Consider the following 20653-nt stretch of genomic DNA (forward strand, 5'->3'; position numbering starts at 1 on the left):
TAAGTGAACCCTACTCAGCAGCTGTAAATCTACAATCAGGTTGCAGCATATCACTTTTGTTGGAGCGAGGGTCACTGCTCATAGCTGTACAGAAATGCTTATTTGGCATCACTACTGTAAAAATATAACAACGAAGTGTGGATTCTCCCGGCATGTTAATTCTCTTGTGACCCAATATATTGTCTCACATAGCTGAGCAATAGCCTCTGACTTGGATGTATCCAATGGATGCACTTATTCTTAAGTGCATCCCCTACTTTCTTACTGCCTTTCTCCAGCTTTGGGATGTTAACCATGTATATCGTTTTTATACAATTGTGTTCCAATGATATATGATATGATGTGATGTGATGTGGCATTCATAACACTCCTGTACACAAGTGATTCTAGTCGCGACAATGAGGGGGAAACAAGGGAGGACAAAATAACAATCTTACTAGGCCTTGAGATTGCGCAAGTGCGGGGAAGACGGAAGTGTCGTTTACTCACAAGTGCAGCCAGCAGGTGGCTCATAAGTGCAGAAAGAAGGGACTGTAGGTTTGCAGATACAGACTCGTAAGTGCTGGGCAGCCCGGAGGCAGTGCAAGGGCAGATGGACATGCAGGAGCCTGGGCCAGAGGGTGACCAGATGACCAGTGTGCGGAGCAGTCAGGTGCATCAGCAGGGGAGAGGAAGAGAGAAATCGCAAGCGAAAAGTAAGGTCTTGAGTTGCTTCCGGAACTGGAGGTGGTTCTGCTCAAGTTTGAGAGAGGCAGGGAGGCTGTTCCAGAGGGAGGCCCCAGCTGAGGCGATAGAAGTGCCCCCAAGTCTCTGCTTGGAGAAGTGTCTGACCCTCAGAGAGTTAGAGGGTGATGAGCAGAGAGCTCGAGAAGGAAGATGTTCTGGAAGAGAGTGTTGGCGGTACAGTGGTCCCAGGCCCCAGATAGCATTGTGGACAGTGCAGAGGGTCTTGAAGTTGTTCTTGCAGGCATGGGGAGCCAGTGAAGAGATTTCAGAGCTGGAGATATACAATGCTTGGGCTTGAGGCCAAGGACAAGTCTTGCAGTCCTGTTCTGGATAAGTTGTAAAGGTGGAAGAGTAGAGGCAGAAGATTTAGAAAGAGGCTGTTGCAATAGTCCAGCCAAGAGAGGACCAGAGCTCTGGAGAAAGTGAGAAAAGGAAGAATACCTGCAGCTGATAGTTTGACTTCTTAGAGACGTGAGGAGAGAAGGAGAGGGTGTAGTTGAATATGACACCAAGGTTCGTAGCCTCAGGGGGGGGGGAAGAGAGAGAGAGAGAGAGAGAGAGAGAGAGAGAGAGAGAGAGAGAGAGAGAGAGAGAGAGAGAGAGAGAGAGAGAGAGAGAGAGAGAGAGAGAGAGAGAGAGAGAGAGAGAGAGAGAGAGAGAGAGATCTCAGTCTTACTGGCAGTAAGGCAGTGATATTGGTTGTATACTGTTCCTGAAATGCGGTCAGTCTGGTATGGTAGATGCTTTCTCTTGGTTGTTTCACTATTAGGCTTGGGCCTTCTCCCATTTATCTTTGGAAGCAGATCATGCAACATAGATCCACCTTTTAAATTCTTCTTTCTCGGAGGGCAGTGTGTGGGAAACCTGAAGGTATCGCCCTGACTAGTCCCTGCAGATCTTTCATCCAGGTGGCCAGGACACGCCATCGTTATTGGATCCAGTTTCTATGGGTGGACTAGTGAGGGAGGATCATCTAGATGAGTGGGAAACCGATGGGTGAGACGCATTATTCCTGTTCCTATAACACCTTTTCCCCATCCTGCCACGTAGGATACTCATACTCTATCCCCCCTCCGTTCCGGACACGAACACTTTTGCTCACCACAAAAGACAACGGGACAACAGAGCCGTTTACACAACATGTCCCAACACTAGGGTAAGGCAAAGTCAGGCAATTGACCAGAATCACACAAACCTGATGGCCCTTTCCCTTCCCCGCAGAGATAAAAGGTGGAGCACGAGAGCGCACTACGAGCAAGGCAGACCGCATGACGAGACAGCTATCCAAGCATGGCAGTTCAAGAGGAAGAGAAAGGTGGCGAGAATTGCAAGGGTGACAAGGAGAGAAGCGACCTTGCCCTTTCAGACCGAGACCCGCGAAACGCCTCCATGGAAGGAATCGTAAAACCGTGAACAATAGCTAGCGTGTGTTGCAGCAGATGTCAACGGTACATGGAGCATGCCTATGCTGATAAACAGGACAGAGAGAGAAGCCTGCTACTGTTGTACCGTCCTTGAGTCCAGATATAAGAAAAGCCAAGCGGTTCATCGCAGCCGGTGAGTCAAGGGTAGAACTGATAAGAAACCGAACTGTGTTGAACAAAAGTCACAAAAGGGCAAATTAAGGGAAGTGCCAAGAAGTGTTAACATTAAGGGAAAACCAGCTGCAGAGGGATCCAGCACCACGTGGTTGCTCATTCGAGAGACTCTGGTTGATCCCATGTTTTGTTGAAACTATTGATAACAGAAGGCCCTAGGAGAGCCGCAAGGAAAAGGTCAAAGTGGTCATACATGGGTCTAGCAAAACCCCCTGTACAGTTGGAAGTCTTTGATCTGCAAGGGATTAGAAAGCTAAGGGAGATGTATCCCACATAGTGAGAAAAGAGAAAGAACTGTTTGAACAGATATTAAGACTTGTGAATGCCACAGGTGAAATTGTTTCGAGGAAAAGCCTGATTGAACCCGACAGAGGGAGGCTGCTATTCGAGAAGGGTATGAGCCCGAAGAGGGGGATCCAGGGGTGAAAAGCCATAACCCCACCGACATGTGAATGAAACAGAGAAATCCTTTGAATACAAGCCAGAGTGAACCCGACGGAGGGAGGCTGATATTCGAGAGGGATCTGAGCTCAGAAGAGGGGGATCCAGGGGTGAAAATTCATCACCCAACATGCCTACAGAAAGTAACTATTTGTTATTTTGACCACATCAGGACCTCGAAGGTAAGATACTTTTTGTAGAAAAGAGACTTAACCACTGTAGGTCCCGATAGCGGACAACGGAACAGTCGTCTTGTGCTGGGAAAGCTCGAGAGTGTGCTGTGCTCATGAGTCCTACCTTGTCCTGTGCTCAAAACGTGGGGAAGGGAGACCTCCGGCTACCACGTCCTGACTTATCATTTATGAACACTTCTTTCTTTCTTGTGAACCCTATCCCACACTCTTTGTATTTAGTTGTAAGGACTGCCAATGGTTTGTTTTTTAGTATAGGCCCTTTTATTTGACAAGATGCCACTAGGACTACCTTATTATTTTTTTATGGTCGTAGCTTGCTCCCATCTTAGATTTAGTTTATGCGTTTTTCCAACCTACCTATACAGTATAATAAACACACTTGAACGGTGATCACTTGTGTCTGTCTTTACTGTTGCCACCATGAGTTCCTTGCAAGTGTCATGCAATATGCCTGCCTATCGCCAAATTCCCACCTGTAACTAGTTTAGTATTAAGAGGGATATTTTCTTTTGGTTGACTAAAAATAATGTCTAAGTCTATGGTCTTCCTACCCTCCCTCTCCACATTCAACCTTATGTCTTCCTCTACCAAGGTGCTAATTGCAATAGGCCTTACAGTGACTTTCAATCCTTTTGGTTCAGTTCTAATTTTTTTATTTCCCATTGTAAACCTTCTAACATTCTCTTTAGTAACGAGCCCTTATTCCAAAATGACGCCTTCGTTACATGTTGTGTCCGTGTTTTTATTTCTTAAATTCGATTTTCTTTAGCATTTCATGACGTCTTCCTGATTAGCAGTCGGATTCACTGTGGGCATGTTCTTGGGTTCACTCAAGGCGCTTCTTGTCCGACTAGTCTCACGATGTCTGGCAGTGTTGCAGCAGGTAGTTTCAAACACTGGAATTGATTTTGTAAGCTCTCAAAAGGGGTAACAAATTGAAGAAGCGTCAGTAAACCAATATGCTATGTAGGACCTTGTTGCAGCTTCTGGAGATAGTGCTAAATGCAGGCATCATGGTCATGAAGATTATGCTCAAGCTATGAGCTGTGCTTAGTTAAAAAGGTAAGCTCTTGACCAAGTGTGAATTACATTATGTTGATGTGGTAATCCATCCTGTACATTTAAAAGCACCTAGATAATCTAATTTTTGGATGAAATGTGGACTACAGTGCCAATTTAAAATGTTTCCTTCCGGGTCACTGAAAGCCGGACTCCAAGAAGGCTGCTGGCATCCGAGCTCAGGCTTGCTGTAAAAGGGCATATCTGCCTGCCATTCAACCAGAATTTGGCATCTGGACACTGATGCAAGCAGTGGAAAAACAGGTGTGCTAGCCAGCCTTTAGGCCCAGGACAAGTGTGATACAATAGTGGGAATGACATCTACCCTCCTGCCATAGAGCGGAGAGGCCACAGCCAGCACTAACACACACACACATCCGCTCTTCAAACCATCAATCACAATCTGAAGCTCAACTACAATCTTTAACTAGGACATGCAAACCACCAGACATATATGGGCCATGTAAGACACTCCTTAAACCACTCTTTGCATGCACTGAATCACTTTGCCCTGTCTTTCTGAAGGTCATGAATGGCAGCTAGAGAGGAAGGGAAACAAACACCACAAACTTTTTGCAAAAGAGAAGTAGAGACCCAGAAAGGGTGAGGCAAAGGTCTGTGGACATGTGTCCTTCCCTGTAAACACATACGTTTATGGGGTGGACTGTTAGCATTTTCACCACATATTTATTTATTTAATACACATTTAGCAACAGAATTTAAAATTGAGAGCATATTACACAATACAATATTTAACATAAAACCACTATTCAAGTCAATATCTTTATGATTTCAGCACATTTCCAATAGAATTTTACTAAGTAAAATATCAAATTTTAATCACAACCTTTAAGAAATGCAGGCCATATCGTCCTAAGATCATCTTTACTGAATCTATTGTCATACTCAATTAGATGTTTCCAACGTAAGTCTGCTAAGTTTTCGCAATCTAATAAAAGATGTTGTAGGGATTCAAGAATGTCAGTACCACACAAGCTGCAGTAGTGTTTGTCACATGGGATCACCAACTGGACACCTTAAGTCAGTAAGGCAATACTCACATTGAATGTGAGCCGTACGTATTGCCTTGCAATTGCACTATTTGGGTATGCAGTTATATATTGTGGGTTGACTTCCTTACTTAGAATGTATTCGCCGAAGTTAGTGTGGTTTTTTGTGACAAACAGGTTGATTAAATACTGTTCCTTACTGTGTTCAACTATCTTTTGCTTAATGCAACATTTAATCATATAGATTGCACCATCTGATCTCATAGGACAGCAGCCTTCTTGCCATTTCATACACGTACAAAGCAACTTCCCTAATGTGCCCAGTTGAAGATGGTTGTCAAGTCTACAAAAAGCATCCATAAATATCCCAATCATGGTCACGTTTGAAATTATGAGCATTTTGTCACAAAAGCACATGATTATCCTAATAACATCATATGTAATGCCAGTGATCTCTAATTTAAGATATAGTAGCTCGACTGGTAGAGTCGGAGGGAGTCCAAACAGTTTACGAAGAGCACTTGCTTCATATTTCCTCAAAGCGTCTGTATGGTTCCCTCCCCATATTTCAATGCCATTAATAGAGTAGCAAGACTGTTTCAAAGGACATACCACGTTGTTTATACACAAATCTATTAATTACATCCAGTGCTTGATTACATTTGTGCTTTGTCTCAACCCAATGTTCATCCCATTGTTAAGTTGCTCTATAGATGCAGCCCTAGATATTTATAGGTATCAACATTTTCCAGTTTCTCACCATTTAATGTCCATGGGTAGGTTCGAGGTTTACGTGGACCTCTTGCAAAAACCATCGTCTTACTCTTCTCTATGTTTATTACTACTACTAGATTTTTTTTGGCATACGACCCAAGTGAACTCACCAGCCTCTGGAGGCCTTTAGGGGTGTGGTCAACTAAGACCAAATCGTCAGCATATGCTAAACAACTTGGAGACTAACCACAGACCTTCATATGGCACAATAACAATGAAATAAACTCCAACCCCATGTCTGAAACAAAGGTTGAAGAGGGTGGCAGCCACCACACACCCCTGTTGTACACCTTGTCGAGTTCTAAATGGTGCTGTAAGCCTACCTTCACCGTCTAACCTAATTCTTATTGAAGATTTAGTGTAAAGTAATAATAACATCTTCAACAACCCAGCCAGTATGTTCCAATCTGAGAGTTATTTCCATAATCGTCCTCTTAAGATCGTATTGAACGCAGCAGAGAAGTCTATGAAGGCTGCATAGACTTTGGCTTTTCTTCTTTCCCACGTGTATTCAATCGAAGTGGTCATTATCAAAAGGCTATATGCAACGTTAGAATGTTTGATAAAACCCATCTGATTCGGGGGAAGAATCCTATGTTCATAAATCCAGATATTTAGTTCAGTTAACAATACCTTAGCTAGAACTTTGGAAGGCACATTAATCATTGCGAGCAAACGGTAGTTAGTCGAGAGATTCATTGGCCCTTTCTTGTGTACTGTCAGAAACTAGCTTTCACTCTAAGAGGATAGAATAACACCAAAGGTGCCAATATGGTTGAATAATAAGTGCAGCCCATGAGCCCACCTCTCCGGATTTCTTTTTATCACAGTGTTGGAAAAACCATCAGGGCCAGAGGTTCTGGATTTGTTTAGATGGTTGATGATATTTGCTATGTCGTGTTGTGTTCACTGACATGTCAGATATCAATCGGTACATAAAGATTAATATCACCTTCATTCGACCCCAGCGTGTTAGCAATATATGTTTCCCACCCTGGTTAACGGGTAGTTTGCGTGACTTTGTGGCTCGCATTAACTCCCAATAACGATTTGTATCATTCGCTAGCGCAGATTTGGCAATTTCATTCCATATATTCTTATTCTGTTTTATTCTATGACCAGCTAGCCATTTGCGATACTGAGTTTTAGGTTCTTTGACATGTAAGGCAACTTTGCCAGCTTGGTTCAAGCTTGACTGAACAGTAACAGCTGTGCTAATAGCTTTGCGAAGGCCACGTTTAGTGCCAGCTATTTCGGGATCATTTATTATGGGTGGATGCAGTGTCTTGTTACTTCTTTCAGCTACATTTTTATATTTGCGCCTCTCCATTGAGGCTTGTTTTATGGAAGCAGTCATTCTTACGAATGCCAATACGATATCTTCCCTGTCAGATCGGCCATTTGTATCTGCATAGATCTCATTGAACGTGATCAATAGGGAATCCTATCAGCTTGGACGCCTCATCTATTTTTTGGTCATTCCATCGAATTCTATTCCCTTGACTGTTGATCGCAAGATTCCCATTCATTGCCCTAGCATTATGCCAATTAGCTTTTGTTATGGGTGTCAACAATACACATATTGGCAAATGATCGCTTTTGCTATGATGTATTATTGCCATATCTTTAATTGACTGTAGCCTGGCTTTATTAACAAATATATAGTCAAGGGTGGCTGCTGATTTGCCACTTACCCGGATATAGGCCATGGGAATATCACTGGGACAGTACCCGTTCAACCTAGTCATATTATATTGCTCCGTGAGTGAGACCCATGGTTTCCCTCTCCTGCTAGCAATGGTCTTAATTTTAGCAGGCTCAGATCAAATCGCGTCACATTGATTTAACCTGTTCAATTCCATTAGAGCACTGAAATCTCCTACTACTAAGATGGGAACAAGTCTATTGGTTCTCTTAATGATCTCGCTCACTGAACTGATGTTCACGGCTGTCGCCACATTTCTCGGTGGATCGTATACATTTATTAGTATCAGACTATTTACTCCAAAGGTCAGTTTTACTGCTAAAACTGTTGACTCAGGACACTGGATTTAATCCATTTTCCAAAGAGCTGACGCTGATATCAATAACCCACCCCTTAGCCCCTTTCGTCGCTGTTTTAGCTATGGTTGCACGGCTATCAAATGTAACCTGTTCACACAACCAAGTCCCTTATAAAGCTATCACGGAATAGGTGTTTAGATGAGAAATCAGCCCTCCCTCACAAAAAATGTGGGCAAAGCCTCTGGTATTCCATGATAGGATTAAATCGATGTCATCGAGACGATTGCGCAAAGTGTGATTTAAAGATTGTGGGAAGCCATTGCCAGTATCCACGATCGGCATCATCATGATCTACCTGATCTGTGTTATGCTGTCTCATCACTTTAGTTGTTTGGGGGTTATTGGGTGGTCCGTCATAAATAATAGGTCTATCAGACAGTGGGCGATTAGGGCAGTTATGTCTACAATTGCACTGTTGCATATCGTTAATGTCAACGTTTAACCTCTGTGGAATTATGTTCGTAACACCACTGTCCCTCGATAAAATCTCTTTCAAAAGGGTGCACTAGTTTTAGGGACAGGATTATTACCTGATTGTTGTGCCTTGCTCACAGGTATCTGTGATATTGTACTAGTAGAACAAGTTACTTTCTTACCTGGTAACGTTCTTTCGATGGGATGTTCCTCCGGCGTATTCCACATCTATGACAGGTAATCACCACAGCTGTGCTGCTTCGGAAAGAAATTTCGGCGTCTACGTCCTGCGTCGATGACGTCGATACGCTCTCCATCGAGGGCCTCCGTCGAGCCGACGTCACCGGATGTTATAAGTAGGACGCACAACGCCTCCAGCCTCAGTTGTAGTTTTTTCCCAGAACGTGTGGCACCAATCTTCTGCCAGTATGACTACAGAAAGGCTTGCGGAAACAAAAGCTGCAATCGCATAAGAAATTCTGTAGAGGGGCAGGCTAGGAGGGTGCAATGTGGAATACATCGGAGGAACATCCCATCGAAAGAACGTTACCAGGTAAGAAAGTAACTTGTTCTTCAAGGGGATTGTGTCCTCTGACGTATTCCACATCTATGACAGACTCCCAAAGCAGTACCAACGTATGGAGGTGGGAAAAGAATTTAGAATTTTAGAATGCCCAATCAAATTGCAGAATAGAGGACCGCCTTACCAAAGGCTAAATCTTGCCCATGGAAAGAATCTAGGGAGTAGTGTTTTACAAAAGTATGGACAGAGGCCCATGTGGCTGCTTCACAGATATTACGAATGGGAACACCCCTCTGCAGGGAAGTAGAGGCAGCCACACCCTTAGTAGAATGGGCCCGTAAGCCTACCGGAGGGTCCTTACCAGCCAGATGGTAGCATTCAGAGATTGTCAAGATGATACAATGGGACAAGGTCTGCTTAGTAACAGCTTGAACCAAACACCTTCCAGCGTATCCTACAAAGAGCTGGTCGTCCACTCTGACCTGGGACATGCGTGAGATGTAGAAACTTAAAGCTCTCCTAGGATCCAACCTATGGAGCCTCTCCTCTTCCTTACCAGGATGCGGAGGAGGATAGAACGCCGGAAGAATGACCTTCTGGCTCAAATGAAACTCCGACACAACCTTTGGAAAAAAAGAAGGACGAACCCTAAGGACAACCCTGTCCTTATGTAACACCGTGAAAGGTGGCTTGGCGGATAGTGCCTGCAACTAACTCACTCTGCGAGCGGAAGTAACCGCAACCAGAAATACAGTTTTGAAGGTCAATAGTCTCGAAGGACAAGAATGTAAGGTCTCAAACGAAGCTCCCATTAGGAATTTCAGAACTAAGTTCAAATCCCAACCTGGCACCTGGAAAGGTGACGGTGGAAACACATTAGTTAGCCCTTTCAGAAACTGAGAAATCAAAGGAATCTTAAAATAAGAACACTCCTCAGACGAGTGCTTAAATATGGACAGCACCGCCAGGTAACCCTTAATGGTACCCACTTGCAGGCCCTTGTAGGCTTACGAAAGCTAAAAAGACAGAACCACAGGAATGGCACATGAAAAAGGATCCACATTCTTTACCCTGCACCAGTCGCAGAACTTTCTCCACTGCCAACGGTACAGGGACTTTGTTGCGGGCCTTCTGGCCGAAAGCAACACCTCCATCACGTCTTCAGGGAGGTCCCAATCCTTGTACCTCAACCTTTCAGAAACCAAGCATGAAGGTTGAGAGACTTGACCTCTGGATGGAGAACCCGACCCCCATCCCGTGAGAACAGATCGTCTCGGTAGGGAAGACGGCATGGAGGGCAGATGGACATGTCGAGAAGGTCTGGGTACCATGCTCTCCTGACCCATGCCGGAGCAATGAGGATCATTCGGGAACCGAACCTACGTAACCTCCGCAGCACTTGCGGAATGACGGGGACTGGAGGAAACGCATACAGCAGTGGGAAGGACCACTCCACTATGAACACGTCCCCTAAGGCTCCTTTTGGAGGAAATTCCCGCGAGCAGAATCTTTTGCACTTCCGGTTGACACTGGTGGCGAAGAGATCCACTTGTGGGGTCCCCCAAAGGGCGAAGATCTCCAGGAGAACTTCCTGAGCCAGCTCCCACTCGTGAGAGACCCTGCTCTGCCTGCTCAGAGCGTCCGCCGCCTCGTTTTCGTCTCCAGCCAGATTAACTGCAGAGATCGAAATTTCCTGCTGGATGGCCCAGAACCAGAGCTGCATTGACTCTTTGCACAGTGGGAGAGACCCTGCCCCCCCATTTTTGTTGAGGTAGTGCATGGCCACTGTAACATCCGTCAGAATCAGGACATTCTTCCCCCCGCACAGATGGCAGAAAAGCCTTCAGGGCTAGCCTGACGGCCCTCAGCTCCAACAGATTGATATGGAATCTGGACTCCGACGGAGACCAACGACCGCTGACTGTCAACTCGTTGGCATGAGCTCCCCATCCCGTGAGGGATGCATCTGTCACGATCGTTACCTCCGGCCAGGGTAGCCAAAATGGAGCCCCCTTCATCAGATTGCCTTTGACGGCCCACCACAGAAAATCCTGGGTGACCGAGGGCGGCACCTGAACGGGATATGACATCCTGCCGGAGGACTACGACCACTGCATCTTGAGAGCTCATTGCAGAGATCTCATCCGGAACCTGGCCTCTGGCACCAGTAGAATGCAGGATGCCATGAGGCCGAGCAACCTCAAGAACTCGAATGCCGGGAGTCTCTGGGCACGTTGAAACTTGTTCACCATCTGAAGAATGTGATGAGCCCTCACCTGGGGAGGCGAACACAGCCCCAGGGATGTGTCAAGCACTGCTCCGATGTACTGGAGCTGCTGGGTAGGCATCAAGTGGGACTTCTTTAAGTTGAGGGAGAAGCCCAGCTTGTGAAGGGAGTGGCAGGTGACTGACCGATAATCCAGGACTTGCTCGGGAGAGTGCGCCCTGATCAACCAATCGTCCAGGTAGGGGTAGACGTAAATCCCCCCTTTCCTGAGATACGCTGCCACCACCACCATTAGCTTGGTGAAGACCCTCGGGGCGGAGGTCAATCCGAACGGCAGGACCCGAAACTGAAAATGCGAGTCGCCAACCGCAAACCTCAGGTACTTCCTGTTCTTGGGATGAATCGGCACATGAAAGTAAGCATCCTTGAGGTCCAGAGACACGAACCAGTCCTGAAGTTGAAGGGCCTGGAGGACTTGAGAGAGTAACCATCTTGAACTTGTCCTTCCTGAGGAGCTTGTTCAAACCACGTAAGTCCATGATGGGTCTCAATCCCCCGTACTTTTTCGGGATCAAAAAATATGGGGAATACCATCCCTTGTTCCTCTCCGCTACAAGCATCAGTTCTATGGAGCCTTTCTCCAGCAGGGATTTGATTTCCTGCGCAAGGAGCGGATCCGGACTCTTCAAAGAGAGCTTCCCTGGTGGATTGTCATGAGGCCTCTGCCGGAAAGGAAGACAGTAGCCGTGGGCTATGATCTCCAGAAACCAGACATCTGAAGTAATGGCACGCCATTCTACAAGATGCTGTGCCAGCCTTCCCCCAACCGGCGAACCATGGGACATGGCCTCATGACTGAGCTGAAGTGGCTGCGGCAGTGCCTGTGGGCAAAGAGGCAATTGCCCGAGCGGCTTTGGCACCTCGAGTCCACCTCTAGTACTCCTACGTTGGCCCTTTGACTGGCAGCTCCCCTCGATCTACCAAAGGACGAGTAGTATCGAAAGGAACCTCCCCTCCATTGCTGTCCCCTAGGACGAAAATGCAGAGGTTGGCGAACTGCAGTGCTCAACGACTTTGCTGCAGCTTTGGAGGTCTGCAACCTCTCAAGGCTCTTGTCAGCCTTGCTGCCAAAAAGATGGTCACCATCAAAGGGTATGTTGAGAAGCCAGGACTGTACATCAGGATCAAACCCCGACTTACGCAACCACGCAAACCTGCGCATCACGGCGCTCGCCGCCATGGACCGGCTGACACAGTCTGCCACGTCCAGACACGACTGAACGGATTCACACATGGCATCCTTGCCATCCTGAACGAGGGCAAGAAAACCATCCCGTTCCTCCCCTTCGAGAATATGTTCAGCCGCTAAAGATACACAATTCCACAAAGTGTTAGTGGATCTTGCCAAGGCACAAACAGAGTTGGCTGCCTTTAAAGCCATACCCCCAGATGAAAAAACTTTCATCGCTCAACCGTCAAAGCGCTTGTCGTCCTTATCAGGAGGGATGGTAGGATATGCCACCTGCTTCGCTGGGGCCGTAGCCGCCTGCACCACCAAACTCTCAGGAGTGGGGTGCAAAGACAAGTAGCCGGGGTCGCCGCTGGCTGGATGGTGTTTTTTCGGCAACAATTTATTGACTGCCGGGAGACTCTCCGGAGCAGTCCAAGCCGCCGCCGCCACCCTTCTTTGTAAAGCCATATGAAGTAGCAGCCCCGGGTCAGTGGGTGGACCGTGGTCCAAAATATCTGTCAGGTCATCCAGCAGAAAATCCACAGGTGGAGCAGACCACCCCAAGTACTCCGTCACCCTCGACATGAGACGCCTGTACGAAGACTTGGCGTGTGTACTAGGCTCAGGCCTGCCAAATTCAACCTCCGGGGAGGTGTCCAGACCACTGGCATCATGCAAGGATTGACGCAGGTCTTCCATCTGGCTATGACCAGACAACAGTTCGTCAGGATCCTCAGGAGGGACAAACCCTTCCACATCTGACCCTTCATCCATCTCTGAGATATAATCCAAAGGCTGGAATAAATCCCTGGATGAGGGCACAGAAAAAGGTTCAAACACAGGCCTCACCGATTTACTCAGGGCCTTCCTCAGGGTTTCCACCAGTCTCTGAGGCACCTCCGATAAAGCCTCCTCAAAAGGCATTGAGGGCGCAGACGTAATCGGCGTCGACGTCGAGCGAGGTGCCGACGACTTCGACAACGGCTTCGAGGCTGGAGCCCCGAGCGTGTCCTTCGACGGCCTTGGCGCCGATGGCGTCGAAGTCTTCTTAGAGACCTCACAGGCTCCGAGGGCGTCGAGGACCTGCAGTGGGCATGGCTAGCGCAATCTACCTTGTCCGATTGGGAACTCGACGGCTCCCGATGATCGCGCCGACCGTCCGAGCCCGAAGGCGTGCGAGCAGTGGCCCTAGCGCATTCCTTGCCAGCTTCTCTCGAAGGCGCAGATGGAACGGAGCCCTGCGATTCAAAAATCGCCATCATCTCCAAGCGAAACGCGTCCCATTCTGCCAGAGATGAATGCTTGTTAGGACAAGCTACCCGCCGTCTGGCGGAGTCCTCGGACGAGGACGGGGAAGGCGACCGTGACAGCGCTTCCGAGAGTGCCTAGAAGAGGCAGAGGAATGGCGGGAACCCATCGGGGACCGAGACCCCTGGACTTATGCCAATGCAGAGAGTCACCCCTTGAATCGTCGGTTGAAAGCCCTGCGGACTTCAACTTTCGGGGTTTGGAAACCCTACCTAAAGTCAACTTCTTCTTTCGCTCCCGCAAGGCCTTCGACGTCAAAGACTGGGATTCATCGCAGTCATCGGTGGCGTGGTCCTTGCCGAGGCACCACAGGCAGATGTTGTGCGGGTCCGTAAGCGACATCTTGGAACCACAGTCCCCACACCTCTTGAAATCCGACTGCGGGGTAGATGAAGACGAAGACATGATACTTCACAAACAACCAAGTTCGAAGAACCGATTCAATCAGGAGAAGAACCGAGGCGCACCGAGATTCCGAAGCGAACACGTTCGCGGAAAAAACGGAACTGAGGCTGGAGGCGTTGTGCGTCCTACTTATAACATCCGGTGATGTCGGCTGGACGGAGGTCCTCGAGGGAGAGCGTATCGACGTCATCGACGTAGGTCACAGAAAAACATTTCCGAAGCAGCAGAGCTGTGTTGATTACCTGTCATAGATGTGGAATACGTCGAAGGACACAATCCTCTCGAACATCCCATTTTAAATAAAGCGTCTTGTTGGGACATAACATAGTCCAAGAGGGCAGCCAATTTAAAGCTCACATTTGTGATGTTATTTTGTCTATGGTCCACTTGGTCAACTAACAGCATGTCGTCAGAGACGATAACACGCAGCAGAATGATATTATGGAGTAAAATTAATATCGCTGACCTATTCAAATGGTGGATCATATCCATTTGAAGGTAGAGCTTGAAATTGTATTTCTTTTAGTCGATTATCTGTTTTAAATGCCTCATTCTCTAGTTGTAAGGGGGGTTGTTTAGCTACTGGTTGTTTGTTCATTACAGGCTCGGCTGTGAAGTTTATACTTATTTGTTCTTGTTCACAAGTGTGTCATTCTTGCCCAAGTCCTGAATGCTAATTATCCCATCATCGCCACTTAATACACAATTGTTATTTCCAATGCTGTTAATGTGAAAACACTGTAGGTAGATTACTGTTTAACCTCTTCGTACCATTGGCTGGTATCATTGTTGTTACAGGTGCATCCAGTGGTGCAGATGTAGGTGTATTACTTCCTTGTCTGCCTCGTGGTCTTTTAGCATACATTTCTGCCTGTGATACCATTTTCTTTTTTCGTTTTATGTTTTTTATATTTAGATGTATTCTCTTAGTACCTTTGATAGCACACTTCTCACGCTCATTTACTTTTGCAGAGAAGATAAGGGGCATTTGGGGCATAGTTTGGGGGTAGGGAGGCACTAGGTGTTTTAGTATTAGTTGATTAAATCTTGCATGGTTTTCCTCCCTCTATTTATACTCTTACGTAACAATAGAGATTGAAGATCAATCTTAATTTCTAATTTACTAAAGTTGTTAGTAAGCGCTCAAATGCTTGAAACATTTCATCTGAGGTCATACTATCCAAACTAGATGTGCTATCTGATCTCACTGTTTTTAATCTGGCATTCTTCATTCATTAATAAAGTGCCACTTGCAACCTGGATTCTTGCTTCATTAGCCACGTTAGGAATGTCAACATTGGGGGTTATAGTATGGTGACTGATAAAATTGCTGCAGACGATACCCTGACTTCAGGCATTATAATGCCTGTAGTCCACACGTTGGTTAATGGGAGACATTAACCAACGTGTGGACTACAGGCATTATAATGCCTGAAGTCAGGGTATCGTCTGCAGCAATTTTATCAGTCACCATACTATAAACACTTGTAGGTATGTGGATGGCCTCATCAGTTATGGGTTCGTCTTTCGAGGTATTTAATCGAATATCATCAGGAGCACTTAGCTGCTCAAGAGAGTTATCCAATTGTGCTCCCATATACTAGAGTTCCATCTCATCCATACTCCTGTTCAAATCATTTTGGTCGTGCAGTGACTCTGACGGGCTGGTTTCATTTTGGGTAGATACATGAATTTGGGTTGCCGTGGTAACCGTAGGTATAACAAGCGGAATACCTCGGTTGATTCTACCGTCTCTCGCACCTGATCACCTACAGGCGCGATTGGCATGGTAGGAGTGTCTATATTAGGGCCAGTATGAGTGTGTGGTCGCAATTTTAAATCATTACTCATATTGCCAGCTCTCTCAACTTGGACCAAGCACAGTGCTGGAACGTTAGGTACCTCAGTTGTTATTAACGGATCAACATCTATGACCTCTGCGTTCGCACTGGCACTGATAGGTAACACCAAGTGATTTACTAGTTTAGACACGAGACAGCCAAGGGCTGATTGGAGTTCATTTGTCACTTCAAGTGCAGCCTGCTCAACTTCAGCACTAGATAGTGTGCTAGATATTGTGCTAATTTTAGCATAATAGTTCGTCATTTTTCGGGTACCATCTGTTTATCTAAGTGTGTGATAATTTGAGCAGGGCACATTCGCGACGCGCTGTTTCAATCTGGTCTCTGATTTCATTGCTTTGCTCACAATTATCGCTGATGCGTCACTACTACAGTCATCGTCAACCATCGTTTAATATTGACAGGGTAATACTATACGTGTTGACTGGATCAAAAATTCCCTTGTAGGGTGCAACCAGACCACAGTTATCTCACTTTAACCTCTAATCTTGTTCAATAGCACTATCTCTGCTAACTCAGCTTATTAACAGTAAGACTGGAAAACTATAGTGTGTTCGATTTAGCTCGTCCAATTCATTTCATTCGTTCACAAGTCAGCAATTCACTTGCCCAAATTAGGCAGCTTATAACAACCTTTCACATCCACTTTCAATCCCCCTTAGCAGAATTTAGCAAGGTGTAAGACAGGTTTTCAAGACATGGGTGTGACAGATTTTCAAAAGGTTCTTGGGAGCCAACCAATCAACCTAATCAGCTAGTCAACTAATTAATCATTCATATACAGTGTGCGACGGTCGTATCAACTGTATACACACTAGCACACCAGCTCTTATATTACGAGCCTGCAGTCTTTAAGTCTTTTTAGCGTCTGGCCGGTGCAACGCCGCTCATAACGCCTCTGGTATGATACATCAGCTCAAGACGGGTGTTCAGGTGAAAACCGCACCTACCTCGCTAGCTGGGCATTAACCACGCAGGTTCAACCACTAAGGGTAGAATATAGCAGGATAGAGCAAGAGTGAGATACAAGACAACACTGCTGGAGGTTACAATCACGTATTCTAAAAAGAAGTCTGAAAAGAAGGACTGTTTGTGCCAAAAGCTTTAATACAATAATCACAACAATAAGCCATCTAATGCAATGGCTCACGGGCACGGACACGGACACGGACACTGACACCGTCGGGGACAACCGCAGGGCTCGCGTGCTTGTGCGCGTGCACGCCTGCCTTTGTAGGAAGTCAGGATAATAAGGGCGGAGCCTACACAAACATAAAAATAATACGTATTTGGTGTTCGGTAATACTTATAAAAGCTCAAGCTCCCTCGGTCGACCCAGTTCCAGGATGCGTTGTAGAGGGATGCCCTTTTCACTGAGCATGAGACGCCTCAGCTTCTCCGAGTGAATTCCATTTATGATTTGCCTCCTAATCTCCCTTTCAGTGTTCGTAAACTCACACGACATGGCCAGCTTCCTCAGCCTCGTGTGGTAGGCGTCGAGAGTCATCGGTGGCCTGGATGGTCGTGCAAAAGATAAAAGTTTCATAGTCTGGATTGAGTTGCGGGAGAAAATGTGCTGTTAGAGCATCCTTTGCACTCCGGTATGCGTCTTGGCCGTCATCCACATCCAGGGAGTTGAAGATGCGCAGCACCTCGTTGCCCACGCTGAGGAGTAGATGAGCTTTCATCTTTCTGGATGACGTGATGTCCTTACATTCCATGGCCATCTCAAACTTTTGTAGCCATAGCTGCCATCTGGGCCCACTGGATGATGGGTCTGTGAATGGGTCGAATGGTTGGATGAACGTCGACAAACTCCCCTGCGTGCGAGGCGGTGGTGACGCCATTGACAGGTTTGCCGCCATCCTGGACGGTGTTGAGGGTCCAGGGGTGGATGACCCAGTCGCCATGGTGTTGCGTGCGCTTGGTCAACGATTCTGCGCCCTCTGGGTTCGTGCGCACCCTGTGGTGAGGCAGTGTCCCACGTGGTGACAGTTCCTACCGGCACTTGTGCTCCGATCGATTGGCGCTGCGTGGCCTGTGTGCCATGCAGGAGACGTTGTGCAGGTGATGACCGGGAGAAAACGAGAAAAAAAAAATGTCACCCCCTGAGGATGAGGTGTGGGAGAGGAATGAAGAAAAAAAATGTTTTTTTTTTTTTGGGGGTGGGGGTCACGCGAGCGTGGGGGCCCCCACCGGGTGTCCAAAAATGTACACGGAGCGTCCGTGTGGCATCCGCGTGTGAAATGGTGGTGGAGCGCGTGGATGCTCGCTCACTTCCTCGTCGCCATTGTTAAATGCTGTTCTCCCGGAGGCCCAGCACGAGGGGCTGGCTCCGGTCCAGGAGGTCGCGCGGCCTTGAGTGCGGCCTGGGCAGGAGCGCTAAAGAAACACACACACGCTGGTCTGCATTCGCCCGGAACTGCCTCCCACTCCAGGGGGCGGGGCTTTTATTTAGCTGCCCTACGTCACCGCGCTGCGGGACGTAGGGCGGATATAACAGTGCGTAGAGAAGCAGCCTCCGGTCCAGACACTGACACATTGCCTTTACCTTCTATCAGGGCCAGAAAGGGGGGAAATACAAAGAGATGTCAGTCTCTGTGGCAAGACCCAGGAAAGGGGCAAAACTGCACACATGGGACCTGGATTTTTAGAATGATTACTTAACTTTAACCTTGGCAATCCATGATATACCATTACTGATGTGGAGGGGGCTCAGACGGCTTTGGGATAGTACCAGAGTCCTAAAAGCATAGATACCATGGCGAGTGAGGTGTGTGATAGTCTTTCTTTACTTCTCAAAGGAACCTTAAAATCCCAGAAATGTGACAGGCTACTAGCTGACCATTCCTTTTCCCTTTCCAGCTTTATTTATAGGAAAACAGGCTATATCTACCCTTTGCATAGCAGCACAAAAAGTATCAGAAATGTTTGAAAGTTGCATATGCAAAGCAGTCAATGATTGTTATAAGCCTTTATGTTCACATCAGTTTCATTAAGTGTAAAGAAAATTTCAAGGAACAATATCTTCCCTAGGCTGTCAGATGAAGCAAAGGTATTATACAATGGGGTAAGGTCATTTATACAAATCTCACAATGAATCCCATGTGTGTTGCAGTTTGCAAATAAATGGAAGCTATACGGAACATGGTCTACTCACCGAGGTCTGCTTTCATTTGAAAGAGGTCAAACCCATGTGTGTCCTGAAAAAAAGAGCACACCAATGAGCGTATCCCTACACTACCTCTGAATCACCTTCTCAAACGTACATTCTGTAAACATAATTTACGATCATTGCGATTTCAGGCATCATATCACAAACCAATAAAATCACTTAAGTTGGCACAATGGTTTTTAGGGAGTTACTTTATTTGCACGAGTTATTAATCCCGGCATAGCCAACTCAGCACCTTCCTTCCGAATCGATACCTTGATTACAAACAAGCTGAGTAAGAGAACCTAATTACAGCGCTTAGAAATGGATGGTATCAAGCATGAATCAATATATAAACAAGCATTGGTAATGCCAAGAGTTTGGACTTTTGTGTAGGCATCGGAAAGGCACTTGCCAGGCACAGCAGTAGTGTTATTAACTACCCATCGTTGGTTGCAGGTGCATCACAGCAAGAGTACATGGGCATCTAATAGCAGTGCCTGGCAAACGTTTAAAACATATGCACAAGCCATAAATGTTGGCTTTGCCAATGCTTGTTTGAAACAGGACTTCAGTGGAGGAAATGCAGTGTGTTTATAAATCGAGTGGCTGAAGAAAGGCCTGTAAAGACATTTGTATCATACCAGTAGCGTGATTACAACTCCAATTAAGTCATCAACTCTCCCAAAACTGCTTTGAACAAACACTGGCAGGCACTTTGAATGCAAAACCTGATGGTAAGGCTTGATTAAAGCGAGCTCAAAGTTCGCATGAGAAGGTGTTTTGGGCGGGAATAGGCAGGAATGGCCATAGGGATTAGGATGGCCATGGGCAGGCAATGGGTGGGCATATAACCAAACACCACCCAGAGACTGTGTGTCCCTCCTCATATGTCATTCCTCTGTGTCGTCCTCATTCCACCCTATCTGTTCTCCAATACAATAGTTTTGGCTTATACGTGTCGCTTGCGACACCTAATATCTAAAATTAAAAAATATTGGATTCATTACGAGTTTGGCTGTATTCCAGCGGTGAATCTGCAGAAATAGAGCCAAGCTGGATTACTGTTACCCCCATATGGTCCAACAGATTTAGTGGTCGTACGGCAGGTTAATTCCTTATTTACTTTATGGGGATTTAGAAGAAGAATTAATGCTGGCGATTTTGTTGATTGTGCAGATTTTTGGCATTAAATTGGAGGGTTTACCTCCAGCATTTTGCTGGAGGTTTATCCTCCACCTTACCACCAAACTCTTAGTATGGTGGTGTGATAATGCAATGGTAAAGGAATTTCTGCCATATTACCACTGTTTTTTCCTGGTCTGCCGGACTCTTAATGAGGCCCATGATTAATGCATTACAATAATTGAACATCACATGCACACTAAGGTGTAAGACAAGACATTTCCTTGAAAAAAAGTATGCCTTAAAAATCCATAAACATGAGTAAAAGCATGCAGTTTACCAGAAGTATGAAAATGAGTCAAGACAACCAATATCTATGACATCTCAATGTAAGCAATTTCACCTCAAACCCAAATAATTGTAGCCATCTTACTGCAAGTCAACTCACCAACCCCATTTTGTTACCCAATTTCACCTCAAGCAATCTCATCAAAGATTACGGTGAGCTTATGTTTTTCATTCTTTTTCTCCCTTCTAT

The 20653-nt window shown here is 46.3% G+C and overlaps 1 protein-coding gene across 3 annotated transcripts in view; it reads right to left on the reverse strand.

Moving 5' to 3' along the window:
* Positions 1-20653, reverse strand: part of ZNF277 (zinc finger protein 277) — a 415867-nt gene that overhangs the window by 39282 nt on the left and 355932 nt on the right. For all 3 annotated transcript variants that reach the window (XM_069627913.1, XM_069627912.1, XM_069627914.1), the window contains one exon: positions 18997-19039. In XM_069627913.1, the coding sequence (XP_069484014.1) occupies positions 18997-19039 (43 nt within the window). The remainder of the gene's footprint in view (positions 1-18996; positions 19040-20653) is intronic.

The sequence above is a fragment of the Ambystoma mexicanum genome, chromosome 12 (assembly GCF_040938575.1).
Source record: "Ambystoma mexicanum isolate Mex_15411 chromosome 12, UKY_AmexF1_1, whole genome shotgun sequence".
Lineage (NCBI taxonomy): Eukaryota > Metazoa > Chordata > Amphibia > Caudata > Ambystomatidae > Ambystoma > Ambystoma mexicanum.